The sequence below is a fragment of the Tarenaya hassleriana genome, unplaced genomic scaffold (assembly GCF_000463585.1).
Source record: "Tarenaya hassleriana unplaced genomic scaffold, ASM46358v1 Cleome1, whole genome shotgun sequence".
NCBI lineage: Eukaryota > Viridiplantae > Streptophyta > Magnoliopsida > Brassicales > Cleomaceae > Tarenaya > Tarenaya hassleriana.
In genome coordinates, this window is record NW_010960187.1 from 9,558,084 (window position 1) to 9,573,582 (window position 15,499).

At 33.6% G+C, this 15,499-nt stretch overlaps 3 protein-coding genes across 4 annotated transcripts; all 3 read right to left on the reverse strand.

Annotated features, from left to right (window-relative positions):
* Positions 1-914: 914 nt before the first annotated feature.
* LOC104821557 (ammonium transporter 1 member 2) lies at positions 915-2,881 on the reverse strand. Its single transcript, XM_010552480.2, is given in 2 exon segments — positions 915-2,468; positions 2,470-2,881. Coding segments are annotated over 2 exon segments (1,569 nt in total). The 5' UTR covers positions 2,802-2,881; the 3' UTR covers positions 915-1,231.
* Positions 2,882-9,631: 6,750 nt separating this feature from the next.
* On the reverse strand, positions 9,632-12,506 carry LOC104821566. 2 transcript variants are annotated; one of them, XM_010552490.2, is made up of 9 exons: positions 12,244-12,506; positions 12,096-12,155; positions 11,957-12,004; positions 11,267-11,399; positions 11,084-11,180; positions 10,762-10,891; positions 10,598-10,668; positions 10,378-10,468; positions 9,632-10,021 (listed from the first exon to the last, which is right to left on the reverse strand). In XM_010552490.2, the coding sequence occupies exons 1-9, from the start codon at positions 12,457-12,459 to the stop codon at positions 9,911-9,913; spliced, it is 957 nt and encodes a 318-aa protein (XP_010550792.1). In that variant the 5' UTR covers positions 12,460-12,506; the 3' UTR covers positions 9,632-9,910. The 2 variants fall into 2 exon arrangements, with proteins under 2 accessions (XP_010550792.1, XP_010550799.1); XM_010552497.2 differs by having other exon boundaries at positions 10,762-10,860; positions 11,104-11,180; positions 12,244-12,504.
* Positions 12,507-12,850: 344 nt separating this feature from the next.
* Positions 12,851-15,111, reverse strand: LOC104821579 (exosome complex component CSL4). Its single transcript, XM_010552502.1, has 6 exons — positions 14,879-15,111; positions 14,182-14,256; positions 14,006-14,094; positions 13,844-13,928; positions 13,527-13,608; positions 12,851-13,189 (listed from the first exon to the last, which is right to left on the reverse strand). Exons 1-6 carry the CDS (start codon positions 15,047-15,049, stop codon positions 13,098-13,100), a joined length of 594 nt encoding a protein of 197 aa, XP_010550804.1. The 5' UTR covers positions 15,050-15,111; the 3' UTR covers positions 12,851-13,097.
* Positions 15,112-15,499: the final 388 nt, after the last annotated feature.

Sequence of the window (15,499 nt, forward strand, 5' to 3'; positions counted from 1 at the left end):
ATTATCATATTATATAATTCAGTCCATAACTATAACCGAATTTTTTCCTATTTTAAGATTATATATAGAGAATATGTTTTTATGCGTATCACCATTTTTTAGATAATATCACGCGTTGTATTGACTGAATTAAATTTATTTTGCTTCTACGTATAACTTTATACGTAAATTTTTTAAAAAAAAAGTTTGAGAAAAACAAAATCTAAGCAGCAAATCGTATATTTTGTAAGGAATATTTTTCCTCCAAATGTCCACAAAATAATATTTCTTTCAAACTTTTGCAGTTCATTGTTAAAGAGACATAACCTATCTAATAACTAAATAAACTGATCAATTTTGTTACAATAATCAATTTTGCATATATATATATATATATATATATATATATAGAATTTGTTCAAATTTTTTTTTATCTATATCAGTGTGAGTGAATACTTGTTTTTATGGATCCTATATAAGTTCATTTGTTTTGGGAGTAAACTCATTCATGAATCAACTATTTCAAGGGAAAACTATAATTCAAACATGGAATCAACACTTCATTATACGCATCTTCTAGCTCCCAAGAAGATCAAGAGAAATATGCATTTTTGTAGCGTTTTGTGTTAGGGGTAGACAATTCGGTTCGAGAATTTAGTTCCGACCCGATCTGAACCGAAATCGAATCGGTCTAAATAATCGGTTCTAACTCAGTATATTTTTTATAGAACCGAGTAAACTGTTTTCGAACCGGTCACGACAAGTATCGAACCAAAATCTGAATTATCAGCCAATACATGTGTAAATTATTATAGGAATGTACTGGAAACACAATATCCAGATGTTAATTATAACTGGACGGTCAAATAATTGTATCCATCTAAATTATAAAATCTAAGAAAACAAATGCAACTGAAACTTATTCAAGACACGAATTAAAATACTATCACCACGTCAACATTACCAGTTATTATGTTCAAAGCTTATTACAATCAAAGAGTACACCACATAAATAAAAGTCAGCAACCAGATTACAGACAAAAAGAGTTGACTTTTTTTTTCCTGGTTTATACACGAAGAAAAAGGGTGTGTGGATCCCTAAATCCCAATAAAATATGATTTCATAAAACGACAAAAAGGGCCCAAACTCCACAAACACATGCATCACAACAAAGTTTGGTTCCCAACTCTTTTTGTCTTCATGTCTTATCACAACTCTGTCTCACTCTCCACCACACAAAACGATCTCCGATCAAACGGACATCGTCGGAGTCGGAGTCATACTCCGGCTGGTGGGCTCCACTCGTCCGGTGGTCTGGCCCCACGGTTTCCCTGACACGTCATCCTCGTCGTTGTACATGTAAGCAAACCCGCCGTGACGTGTCATGTCCATCCCGGCCATCTCATCCTCCGGCGATATCCTGAGAAGCTTTATCTTGTGCAATCCATAAAACAAAGGACCCATCGTGGCAGAGACCCAACCGGCGATCACAAGAATCTGTATTACTTGCGCCGCAAGCAATCTCCCTCCGCCTCCCATAAACAGTCCGTACGGCCGCTCACCGTCGCCGGAATATACCTCATTGACGTATTTCTTGGTTGCGAACAATCCCGTGAAGAGCAATCCCCAGGCCCCACACCCACCGTGAAGCTGAGCCGCCTCGAGCGGGTCGTCGAATTTCAGTTTCTTGGCGATGAAGTTACATCCGGTGAGGACCCACGACGCGAAGAATCCGCACACAATTGCGGCCCACGGCTCCACCACGGCACAGCCAGAGGTTATTGCAGCGAAACCGCCGAGAAGGCCGTTACAGACGTCGATAACGTTCCAGTGTCCAACCATGAGACGTTTGCTGAACAAAGTCGTCAACGCGGCAGTACAGCCGGCTAACGTCGTGGTCACGGCGGTCCGGCCGATGGCTGACCACTGGCCATAGTACGGAAGGTTAACGTCTCCGTACCGTTTCAGTATGGTTAGGAAAGAACCGGGGTTAAATCCGTACCAACCAAACCACAACAAGAACGTACCAAGAACCACGAGTGAAGCACTATGGCCACGTAAGGCCACGGACCGACCCGACCTGTCGAACCGGCCGATTCTTGGTCCTTCGATAAAGGCACCCCACAAACCGGCGATTCCTCCAACCATGTGAACCACACCTGAACCGGCGAAATCAATCGAACCGGAACCGAATAAGAGGTTATTATCGGACCGGGTCGCACTCGCCCAACCATCACTCGACCAAAACCAATGCGACACGATCGGGTATACAAAACCGGTTAAGAAAGAGGAGTATATAAGATACGCGACGAATTGTGTGCGTTCGGCGATTGAACCGCTGGTTATTCCCGCGGCCGCGATTGCAAACGCCCATTGATACATAAAGAAGCTGAAGTCGAAGCCGGCGCCTTCAGGAAATGCGTTTAGGGCGAAGAAATCCCGCTGGCGGCCGATGAAGCCGTTGGAAGGCGTGCCAAAGGCGAAGGGAGAGGTAGTAGGAGATCGCTCCTGCGGCTGCGTCGAGGACGTTGGTGAGCATTATGTTCATGGTGTTTTTGGCGCGAACGGAGCCGGCACAGAGCATGGCGAAGCCGAGCTGCATGGCGAAGACGAGGTAGGCGGAGAAGAGGAGGAAGGTGTTGTCGACGGCGAAGGTCACGTCGGAGAGCTTGCCGGAGACACCGGAGATTTGGCCGCAGATGAATTCGGCGGCGGCGGCTGCGGAGGCAGAAGAGGAGGCGTTCGCAGCGGCAGAGGCGGAGGAGGAGAGGAGGGCCGCGAGGTCCACGGCGGAGCATGTGAGGGACGAGGCGGCGGCCATGGCGGAGAGAGAGAAAGAGAGAGAGAGAGAGGGAGAGAGAGAGAGGTGTGATGGGTGTTCTCTTCTGAGTTTGGTTGGTGAGGGTGTCTTTGGAATATTTATATTGATAAAAAAAGTAGAATAAGATTATAATATGTATATATATGTGTGTCTGTATATATATATATATATATATTATTAAGTTGGAATAAATTAAGAGTTGTGAGTGTTTAAAATTTTGGAGCAGGTTGGGCGAATACGTTTATTGTTGGACAAATCTTGATGGCTTGATTAAACGACTATATATAAATGTGATGTCATTTATTTGGGGCATTATAAAAAATACCCTTAAAATGCTACTTCTACTTCAAGACCTACCCTGATCACATGTGACCAATGTGACCGAAATATAGTATGGTCACATTTTGATTTTTATCGATTATAACGTTAAATTTATGGTGATCACACTAATTCATTATGTTCATACCTTGTATATCTTACTAATCATTTGATTAAAACATCATAAATTTAACGTTATGAACAATGAGATCAATATGTGACCACACTATATTTCGGTCACATTGGTCACATAGTCACAAGGGTAGGTGTTGAAATAGAAGTAGCATTTTAAGGTTATTTTTGATATAATGCCCATTTATTTATGTGTACATCACTTGTTTTTCTTTTATGGGATATAATAAGTACTTTATTTTTCTTTAATGGTATATCGTAAGCACTGTTCATTCATTTATGTACTATATATAGAGATAAAACTATAACATTTTAATCGTGGCAGTTACTAATTAATTATTGAAAATTTAATCATCAAGGTGACACTTATATATATATATATATATATATATATATTACCTTTTAAAACATTTCTTATCTTTAAAAGATAAAAAAAATTGAACCAACAGACAAAAATGTAAAATTTAAGATGATTAAAAATATTTGATTCAATAGTTTTTCTTTTTACTACGAAATGAGAGATATGTAGAGAATAAACGAATATTCAGGAACATTTATGATAATTTTTTGTGATATATTTAGGATTTGAATTTTATTTTAAATGTGAACTTGAGGAATATTTGTTTTTATCATACTGTTAGGATTAATTGCATTTTTTGGTATAAAATTGAGAATATTATCAAAAGTTATAGAATAATTTTTCTAAGGGTAGTTTAAAAAACTATTTGTCTAAATGATGTTTAACTATGGTTGGGCGATCGAGCGGTTCGGTTTAATCGGATTCGATTAATTCTTTGAGTTTTTGAATTTAAAATATTCATATCCAATCGTGTATATTATTTTAATCAGTTCGATTCAAATTCAGATCCAGTTCGGATCGGGTTCGGTTCAAACAAAAAATCGATAAAAAATTCAACTAATTGTCTTATAAAAATACCAAAAAACAACATTAAAATATACGAATATTTCGTTTTCTTATATACTGTGGTTATAAAATAAGATCATTATACTAATTTTTCTAATTAGATTTAGAATATTTTTATATATTAATTGATGATATATAGATGGATAAACGGTTATATTAGGTTACTGTTAATTCGGGTTCAATTTATTCAGTTTACGATTATTGAAGATTTGATTATTTCAGATTCAGATATTTCAGATTTAAAATATTCAAGTCCAATCGGGTATATTATTTTAATCGATTCGGTTCGATTTAGATATATATCGGTCGGATTCGATTCGTTTATTTCAGATTCGATTATTTTGGCCACCCAATGTTTAACTACGAAGATTGAATCGTAAATATATCAACGAATACAGTTGCTGCCGAGAAAGTCTATAATTAGTTAACAAATATTACTATCTTGTATATTGGACCCATGTTCTGATTATCATCATATTAAATCGTATATATATATATATATATACATATATTCGTTCAGATGAAGTTATATCAGTAAATTATGATTGTAATTCACCGTTAATAGAGTACAAGTTTTTTTTTAAATTTCAAATATTATTAATGATTGTATAGTGGATTTGTTATCGATCCTTGTCTGCATGTACTCAATTGGCAATTAAGGATCGAATTTTAAGTTACAAATACGTCAGCATTTTTTTCAGCATATATGTTACACTATTTCGTTACATTGACTATTTATAATACACCATAATTAAATAACTATAATATTCCTTTCAACACTAAATCAATCAGTAATACAAACAAATCACACTTACGAGTTTTCATGATGCAACATGAATTAAATATACAGCATCCGAATCCAGTCTGTCAGTATGACGTTTTACTCTCCATTTTAATATATATATATATATATATATATAATATGAAATATAATAATATTATTATGTGCACTTGTACATCGTCTTGTTTATTGGACTAAAAAGTCCACTTCCCCCCGGCGGGTTCGAATAGCTGCGAGAAATAAAATTAATAGCAAATTTTAGTGAAGTATAATTTTATAATTCGATGTGCTTAGACTATATTTTTTTCAAAATAAATTATTTTACATGCAGACGTCAAGTCACTCGTCACGAGACACACACACACACACATATATATATATATATATATTGTGCGTGTGTGTGTATATGCGGTGAAGACGTGCATGAATATTGGTTAATCACCGATATGATGGATGGATCCACTTGTGGAGAAGAAAACAACTATGAACACATCACATCCGGAAAGACAAATGGCATCATATGGTCCACCAGAGAAAAATATTAATAAATAATTAATATACATATGTTTTCATAATTTTTTTAAAAATGAAATTCTTAAGATAACTCGATGTGAAAAAATGTACACACACATATATAAGGGCATTATTGTAAAAATATTTACTTTACATTTTCCACGTGCGAAAATTCTGTTTTCCTTTTTTTCGGCATCTCAAATTTTTGTTTATATATATATATATATATATATACATGGGCGGACCCAATTGGAGAAGAATAGGGGCATATGCCCCCATTGGTTTGATTAAAAAATTATAATTCCTTTATAAAATTGATCACATTTTAACCAAAATTTATAAATATTCTATTGTAAATTATATTTATCACATGCTAAATTTAATTTTGCCCCCACTTAGAATTTGTTCTAGGTCCGCTACTGTGTATATATATATATAAATGGACGGTTCACGGTCCATTGGAGTTATACAAAGAATTCTTACTTTTAATGATTACTGGCTTGTGTCGATCCACGAAAAAGGGAATAACACAACACTTTCTTTTATTTAAAATCACGTAAATGTATACAATTATATTTAAATATAATTGTGCATTATTCATATTACTCACACATACACACACACATATGTATACAACATAATGGAAGTGCCCGATATTATTACTCATTTTCCGAGTGCTTTTTCACAAATAATTTTTGCTACCAAAAATATATAGTTGAATTGATAGCATATAATTTTAAATTATTTCGGTCATTATTTTCTTCATAATTCTAGTTGAAATATACAATACTTCAATCATATTCAAATAATTAATCTTTACAATTGTATTTTACTATTATAGAAATTATCATGATTTTATTTAACGATAATTTTAATGATTTAAGTTTTCTAATTTATTATATATTTAGCAATTTCAATTATTATCTACATGATTTATATTTAAGTGAGATTCTATTTATTTTTTTAATTTCTTTTAAGAACAAAAAATATGGAAAAAGTGTTGGAATCGTGAGTGTCGAAATTTTTATACATTGCATGAAACACTTAATACACTTGTATAGGGATAACATTTTTAGATTTTCAGAGAATCTTTCTATATAAATCATAGAATATATTCGAGAATATATCCTAATATAAACAACCAGTTCTTTTAATTATTATGAGTTTGGACGATATTTTTTTTATAACTCTTTAAGTTTTTCGTGTCTTCAATTCGAATACATCTCTTGAGGTTAAGAACCAGTCTGTGTATCGTAAATGGGACTTCCATTCCCAACCCACGGCTCAAATATAGAATTTGAGATAAGGATACTCCACCCTTCTCAAATAGTTATACCACTCGGCTGCGTTCTTTCGGATAGTTTGGAGATATAGACATAACAATATATGTGGGGAAATAGGGTTTGATTTATATATAAAAGGATTCTCAAGAGTTTACATAATAATTTTAAAAAGAAAAAAAAAAGTCCTTTTAGTAGGAATGAAATGAAATGAGGTTCCCTTCTATCACGGCGAGAAGCAATTACCAATTATTATACTTTCATAATTATAACATAAATGCCTTTTCTAATTCCAAAATTAAAAGCATTAAAATTTTGATACGCAGGGAACCCAAAATTAAAAGCATCTGTTCAGATCAGACGTTTAGTCTCCGACAACTTGTATCACATTTTAAGATAGTTAATTAAAAGTCGCACCAGACATCTCCGGTCTTTGTTTTTTTTCCATATATATATTTTTCAATTGTTTATAAAACTTTATTCTTTTTATAAAATTATATTTTTAAAATTTTTGCATTTATTTTTTTAATTTCGTTAAAGTTTAATATATATATATGTATAATTTTTAAAGTTTTTGTGTTATTATATATTTTGATTATTTTAAAAATTAGAAAATTTAATATGTTTGAAATATAATAACATATTATTTGATTTGTTTGCATTTAGTTTTACTAAAGATGCATTTTAAAAAAATTTCGTGAAATTTCCAAATAAAATATAACAGAGTTACTAGTGATAACTTAAAAACACATCTTATAAAAAAAACTTAAAAAGACGTGCAGTACGTCTCCACTTACAAAAAAAAAAAAAAAGATTTTATAAAATGATTACTTCTAAATTTTAATTAAATCACAAGAGGCACGAAGCCCTACGTTTTGCATAGGGACCTTAACACTTTTTTTTCAAGTTATTTGATTTGTTAATAGCGCAATTATTAGAGTTTAAGAATTATTAATTTTTCGTCAGCAGATATTAAAATAAAGTTTAAGTAGTTAATGCATAGGGTCGGTTGCCTGATAAATTTGACTTGTATTATATCATACTAGTTAAATTAATTAACTCATAAAAGAGGCCATCTAATCTAATAATACATATAGTTTTTCAATGATCAGTTAAATTTACATTTATTTCCAAAAAAATACAGTGTCTATATGAAATATTTTGTTTTAAAATAGTGTTATTCAATATAGTATCATTCTAATTTTTCTTCTGTATATATATATATATATATATTGTTCTTATATTTTTTGAATTTCCTACGGAATCCAAAATTTAATAATAACATATAAAAAGTTAACATAAAAATATTCAATATGAACCGTTTTTATTAAAGTCTGGATGTTAAGTTCATCAATCTCTCTAAATCCGTAATGAATTTGTTCCATTTATAACACTAAACTCTAAAAATTTAAAAATATTGTAAGAAACATTATATATTTTAGGTAAAAAAAACATTATATATTTCCAAATCTATCTATGAACTTAAAATGGAATCGAAGACAGCACACATACACAAAAATAGATTAAAACCAGATATTCAACTCTTTTAATTACCTTAAAAAGGAATTTATGAATAAAATAATAGGAAACTGTGTTTTTATATAACAAATCACGTGTTGGAACCGTGTCTGTCTGTCTTTCTTCTCCTCTACTCGAATTTCAAAAGCCAAGCAATAATTGTTGGCAAAGTCAAAGATTCGAAGAATCCAATATATATATATATATATATATCATAATCAGAAAAGATCAATAAATGGACTCTATTCTTTTTTAAATTCAAAAACCAATAAATGGATGTCTATGAATTTCTCTTTTTTATCACCCTTTTGTTGTAAATAATCATATTCACTGCTAAGCCACTTTGCCAAATTAAATGTCTGAATTATAGTAGATATTTTAGCACTCTTATTATTATTTTTTTTAATTTACATTTTTTTAGTTTTGTCTATTTTTACACTGTATTCATTCATATTCTATTTAAATTTGATTTTTATAAAGAAGTATTCATTTTTAAAGGAATTTCTATTTATTCATTTTTCTCAATTTATTTCAGTCTATATTCTACTAGTTTTTTGAAAAAATCATATTTATTATTTCTTATAATAAATTGGATTTCAAGTATGATTACTGATTATTAGATTTTAATTTAATTTATTTATTAATAATCGAAATAGTCATTTTACCTAAATAAAAAGGAAAAAAAGTGTATAGATGGAATGTGGAGAGAGACGCTTTCGAGTGATCCATTAAAAAATTAAAAAAAGATAAAGACTGGAGGGTGGGGAAAAAAGACAAATAATAAGCAACTTGGCTTATATCCACTAAACAAATCGTCAAAAAAAAGGAGAAAAATTGTTTGAAATAAACTCCAATAGTTCAAATATAATATTAGTACAATTGACCCGTACAAACAATAATAATAATAATAATAACAACAATAATAATAATAATAATACTAAACTTTGCAATTTTAAAAAAAAAAATACTGAATTTTATTTTTGTCAAATAAATATTAAACTTTTTAAATGAACTTTTGAAATGATCGAAAAAATACATGAACTTTTCTGCGATTATAAAAAAAATACTGAATTTTTTTAATGATCCAAAAAATATATAATTTTTTTTTATTATAAAAAAACTAAGTAAAATAATCTGACGTGTTTACATCTCATGGTGTTCTGTCATTTATTTTGTTTATTTTAACAATTGTAGAAGAGTTAAATGTTTATTTTGTCAAATATAAAAAATTTAATATTTATTTAATAAAATAAAAAATTCATTGTTTTTTTGTCAAAATTTGAAGTTTGAGTATTTTTTTTTTTGGATTTTCCCTGGTAATAATAGTCATAATAATAATAAGTTGGACCTTGTCTCAAAAACCTTGTTTCCAAATCTTCTTTCCTTCGATTTTTAGGGAAAATCTCAAATAACAAACATAGTGATCGTTACACAAACACAGGTCATAGTGATCTTCATAAAATGATTCAGCTGTATTAATTAAAAAAAAAAGAAAAAAGAAGAAAATGTACTTCGTTCAGACACAAACTCACTTCTCAGTCCATGAAACCTCTGCGTCTGTCTCTAGACATGCTTGCCGGTCGCATTTTCCATATTTACAGCCAAAGATCAGAGTACCTTTACCTATCCTTCGTTTCGGGTTTCAATCTTTATCCGACGAAAGCTGCCTAGCGAGTAGGAGAAGTCCGATCGTTGCAAAGCCAGACAGCACAGTCGACGAGTAGAAAATGGCAAGAAGAGCTCCTCTCAGAGACTGCGTCATCATTGACAAAGACAAAGAAGGTTGATGAACACAAACGCCGATCCCAGGTAAAAATGCCAATTAAGTGTCGGATTCATCGACTGGTACATAAAAGAGAAACACAAAGTTTCACACTTTTGCGCCATTCATATCCGGGTCCTATGATTCATAAGCTTTTCATGTGTTCCTAACTCTTTCCCTAGTTCAATACCAAGATACGAAACGTCATATGTTCGTCATTTTCTAAATTAGTGGATGATTTTCAGCATTGAGTCTTTCCCTTGATATCTGAAGGGGAACTGACTCTTGTAGCTAAAAATGATGACAAGTTGTCTGAAAGATCGACCCTATGATGCTTTTCAACTAACCTTAGCAAGTACCAACGCGTTGTCATTTGCATACTGCAATGAGCTCTCTGGTATGTTTTGGATCCCCTGACTGATTTGCCATGAAAGAAACCTGTATTTTTTGTTTTTTTTTTTTCAGATATGGATGGTATTTTAAAGAAGGTTATATCCATGTCCTTGCAGAATAACAGGCTGAAAATTCAGAGGTCAAGATTTTGAAAAGAAAGAGCGAGAGAAGTACCCGAAGACGAATCCAATAGCAGCTCCAACATATCCTTTCTCTGCTGTCACTGCAACTTGAAGCTCTCCAAACTGCAGAACAAAGCGGTGTTTCCTATCAAGTACTCTGGAATCAAAGAAGCGGCTCAGGTGAACAATTAGAACAAAACACCCATTATATACTACCTTGAACATCCTAGTTTCTGGCTTCGACTTCTCATTGGTTGAAGCAGATAGCGAACTTGCTGATAGAGCCTTTCCAGTCGTAATCATAGCTTTTGCAATCTGTGAGTTCTCAACCAAGTAAGCCGCTGGTCTACATGAACGAATGCATATAGTGACTCCTATTTAACATAATACATGGAAGACTTGTATTGATTCATGATATCAGATGAGAAGAATAATCAACATTTAAAACCAGTATGCGAAGGCTTATCTACAGAGCTTTCCCTTGGTATAAATTCTTTGAAAACCCAATCAAACAATCGGTAGAAGCAACTGCACCTACATTCGAGATCTTTCAGGTACCTTCTGAAGTTCACCTTGACCATACTGTCCCATGCCCTGGAACCTTCTTCCAGCGGATAACAGACGCCTCCCAAGGGCTGAATAAGAGAACTAAAATGAATAGGCTTCCAAGAGAATTATTGCAAGAATATGTACTGCTAGATTACAGGGCTGCCTCTGTTACCTGATCTGGCACTCTCCGTCAATGAAATTTCCACTTCAGGAAGCTTTCCCACCAAACTACGAGAAGTAGATGTGTCTGCCAGTTCCCAAGCCCGAGAGAGATTTAGTAAGATCTCCCCCAGCTCTCGCCCACACTAGAAATAGATAAGAGAGGTTACACAGATAATTTTGGTTCACATACATCGCCTGCATATGGGCAAGGTGCACCCGAAACTTGCAACTGTTTCCAAGTTCAATGTTATGAAGGCTCAAACTGTCATTATCCAGCTCACAAAATTATTTAAAAATGAAAAAAACCCACGAAAATATAGCGAAACAACATGCCGAATCAGCGGTTTACACCACAGAAGAGAAAGAAAATGAACTAAAAACATAGATCGTGCAAGATTCTTTAGAAGTAAAAGTGAAAGGTGACAGTGTTGTCCCTTCTGCTCGGACTGATCCCAAAAACTAGAAACAGGAAACTGAATAAGGAATGAAATGCATTTCTTTATCTTACACGTTGTTTCGAAATTCACATTGATTCGCAGTACTTTTGGGATCAACAGAGACAACTTACTAAACAAAGTGATTGTCCCTACAGCAGATGTTTTGCTCATTAAGCTCGTAAACTGAATAACTAGAACAAATAACACTCTAATTCACATTTACATATAGTAATCTGTAACCAGTACAAGGACGCAACGCTAACCTCATCAATGACGGGTCCATTGGAAAGATCGAATGCGGCATCATTCAACTGAAAAACCAAAGACCCATCACATCCAACGTTGCGAATCACACAAAGAATTAGTCTTTCAAGAGAGAAAATCTAGAAAACTAGGGTTTACATCAAGCCGAAGATCACGCGGCAGCTGCTGAAAGAAATCTGAAGGAAGATCGAAACAACTCTGCAAAACAATTCGAAACCCACGATGCGAAATTCAATTCGACTTGTGGAAAGTATACAATAACCATCGATAATGCAATTTCGCTTACAGAGAGTTTTTGAAGAAGGGTTTTGGGATCGGGTTCAAGGGATTTCGGAGAATCTGATTCCGTAAGAGCAAATGGGATTGTCAGAGATTTCGAAAGGTTGTAGTTTTTGGAGATTAAGGGCTTTAATGACGTCGAAGAAGGGATTGAAAGTAGATTTCTGCTGTAGAATGAAGTAGTGGAACAGTGAAGAGGTTGTAGGAGATGGAGAGAAGCCATTGTTGTTCGTGCTCCAATTGCAATGATATTTTAGTGTTTTTCTTCAATGAAATTTAAATAAAATTAAAAAGAAAATCAAAAGTTCTGGTTTCGAGGCTTTCAATTTTGTCCAAAGATATTGGTCCCAAGTTGTGAAGAGGAAGGTTTTTATTTATTTATTCAATCAATCAAATGTAATTAAAAAATTTAATGAGGTATATTTGTTAAAATTAAATTATTAAATCTAAATTAAAATTAACTAAAATACTAAAATAAAAAAAAAGTATTTTTTATTAAAAATTTAAACAGATCTCACAATAAAAATAGATATAAAAATCCAATCAATTATTATTTTTACAAAAACTAAAATTATATTAAAAATAATCAAATCAAATTACAAAGAACTCCAAAGTAACAAATTTAAGCAACAGCTAATATCGTAAACTGGAATGAATGTCTGTTTTTACAAAAACCAAAATAATTTTCTGAAAATGAAAAACCACTTTTGCAAAAGTCGGAGCGTCAACGCCCAAGTGAAGAAAACTGTTAAGGAGAGCCAACATTTGTAACGCTACAAGTCTTCATCCTCATATAACAACATAATACCAAGAAAAAGCATGTCTCCTCTCCATCTATCTTGAGCCATAGCGTCTGTTGCTTCAACTGCCCACTTTGGCAACTTTTCTTTGCTCTATTTGGCCTGACAATGGACACTGCATCTCTGTCCAACTTATCGGAACCATTGCTTCACCTGAAAAATCATCGGAAAATGGCATGGATATCTCATACTTGGAGAGAAAAAGTCGAAAGCCGAACTAGAAATACAACCTACTAAGCATGGATCTAACTATATTTCACATTAAAGTTGGGCGAGGAGGATTAGGCGGGTTTTGATGATTGCCTCAAAGTCCGACTGGGATTCGGAGATTAGTGGCCAAAAGTAGAAGCTTAGACAGAAATCAGTCCAAGTGTCCAAAATTCAGCAACTAAGGCACAACGAAAACTCACATCTAAGTGAGAACAACAAGAAAGATGCAGAAACGTCTGTTTTTCATTGATTTACAAGAATAGAAGAAAAATATTATTACCTGCAGCGCTCTCTGCTGAGACCACACCAAGTTCATTCTTAGCGGTTGAGAGATAGTAAGCTCGTGCATCGCCCAGAGACAACTTTAAGAATCTAAGTTAAGTCGACTCTATAAGCTGTACTTGAAGTCTTGAACGGAATTAGAAATAATACAGAGCAAAAACTACTGCAAGTATACTTAATTTAAGAAGAAGGTTATACCAAAAGGTATTTAGGTGGTATTTGACAAACAGAAGGGTAAGGTAGCTGCCAAAGCTCGAGCGTCAAAACCGGGTAATGAGAGGTCATTACAGGACGAGTTTAAGCTTATAAGGATACAACCATGGCTCTAACAATGTCTCCAGGACGGAACGATAGATGCATGTCAACTTTATCAATCTCAGTAGCTCTAACATCTTGTTGCCTGTAATAAAGAAATATTCTTTAGATTTCCAAAGCAATTCAACTTGAAATAAACATGAATGAGTGAAATTTATTCACCTGATTATGCCAGTGAATTTTTCACGCACAGCCTTCGGACCAACGCACATGATATCAGCAGCTGCCATCCGTGCCATAACCTTAGTCACCTATCAAATATTAAGGAGGAACATGATCAGAATGGACACTTTTCCACCAAATAAGCGAATTCTGCAGCTAAGATATATATGAATTACCCGCGCAATGATAACAGAATCAGGCTCTGGAACTGGGCCATGTGCTTTGTGACCCACAACTTCTACAATTGGCCTCTGCAAAACAATTGTAAGAAGAACAGAACACAAAATTTAGTCCAATCGTAAGTGGAAGAACATTCACTAACAAAACCGAACCAAATCCCACAACCGTGCTTTTGAACAGAATAGAGAATTACAAGATGATCGAACTACAGCCCTACTAAGGAAATCTTTTCACTGAATGAGATGGGAAGACAAACACATCAACCAAATGATCAACTTCTGCCCTAGAAAATGAAACACACCTATTTTACTTGCCCTTGCCAGAAAAATGAGAACGCATCAAACCCATCTCTCTCCGGCATACAGAGGCAAGAAACACTTAATTCTTTGTTTAGACAACCCTAAAACAAGCAAAACATTGAAGAAAACGTATGCTTACAAACCCATCAACAAAATCACAAGAACGACCATCGGTTCCATCTTTCTGCTGACCAGCCGATAATAGACATCACATTTCATCTTTGCTACACTGTCAATGACAGAAATCAAAGAAAGATTCTGACAGAGACCCAGCAACTGAGGAGTGGAAACGAACTCAAATGATAAACCCTAAACCCAGAGAATCGGCTATATCACCAAACAATTCGGAAACACCCAACTTTAAACGGGTCGGAGTTAAAACCAGAACCCTAACCAGGTCATCGGATTCCGGAGCCGGCGAAACAATACGGCGGATTCCGGTGAGCGAAGCGTAGATTGTGTTGTCTCCGGGAGGGACGTATGCACCTTTTCCGGCTTTAAGCTCCGTCGATTTTCCAAGTACCTCTCCCGGTGTCACCATCTCCGGTTGCTCAGCGGTTTTCATTCTCAGGCAGCTTCACTTCGTCCCCAGGATTCCTCTTTGATTGATGTCGTTTAGGTCATTCTCCCTTTTGAAATACATGTCGTTTAATAAATAATTAAATTTACTAAAAAAGTCATATTTTAAAAGGAAAATCCCAAAAAAAAAACATGAACCGTATAATTTTGACAAAAAAAATACTAAATTTTAGTTTTTGTCAAATAAACATTAAACTTTTTAAATCAGTCTAAAAAAACACTGAACTTTTTAAATGATCCAAAAAATACATAAACTTTTATACGATTATCAAAAAAACACTGAACTTTTTCAGTGATCCAAAAAAATACATGAACTTTTTCTGATTGTAAAAAAAAACTAAGTAAAATAATCTGACGTGTTTGCATCTAATTGGGCCACGTCATTTATTTTGTATCTAATTGGAACACGTCATTCATTTTGTTTATTTTGACAATC

Excerpts from the sequence above, each read along its gene's own strand:
- LOC104821566 (XM_010552490.2), bottom strand. The coding sequence starts at position 12,459 with ATGGCTTCTCTCCATCTCCTACAACCTCTTCACTGTTCCACTACTTCA. Across the intron at positions 10,892-11,083 it reads GTACCTGAAAGATCTCGAAT|ACCAGCGGCTTACTTGGTTG; the intron begins GTAGGTGCAGTT and ends TCGTTCATGTAG. Across the intron at positions 10,022-10,377 it reads ACGCGTTGGTACTTGCTAAG|TCTCTGAGAGGAGCTCTTCT; the intron begins GTTAGTTGAAAA and ends ATGATGACGCAG.
- LOC104821579 (XM_010552502.1), bottom strand. The coding sequence starts at position 15,049 with ATGAAAACCGCTGAGCAACCGGAGATGGTGACACCGGGAGAGGTACTT. Across the intron at positions 14,257-14,878 it reads CTCCGGAATCCGATGACCTG|AGGCCAATTGTAGAAGTTGT; the intron begins GTTAGGGTTCTG and ends ATTGTTTTGCAG. Across the intron at positions 13,609-13,843 it reads ACATTGTTAGAGCCATGGTT|TTGTCTCTGGGCGATGCACG; the intron begins GTATCCTTATAA and ends AGATTCTTAAAG.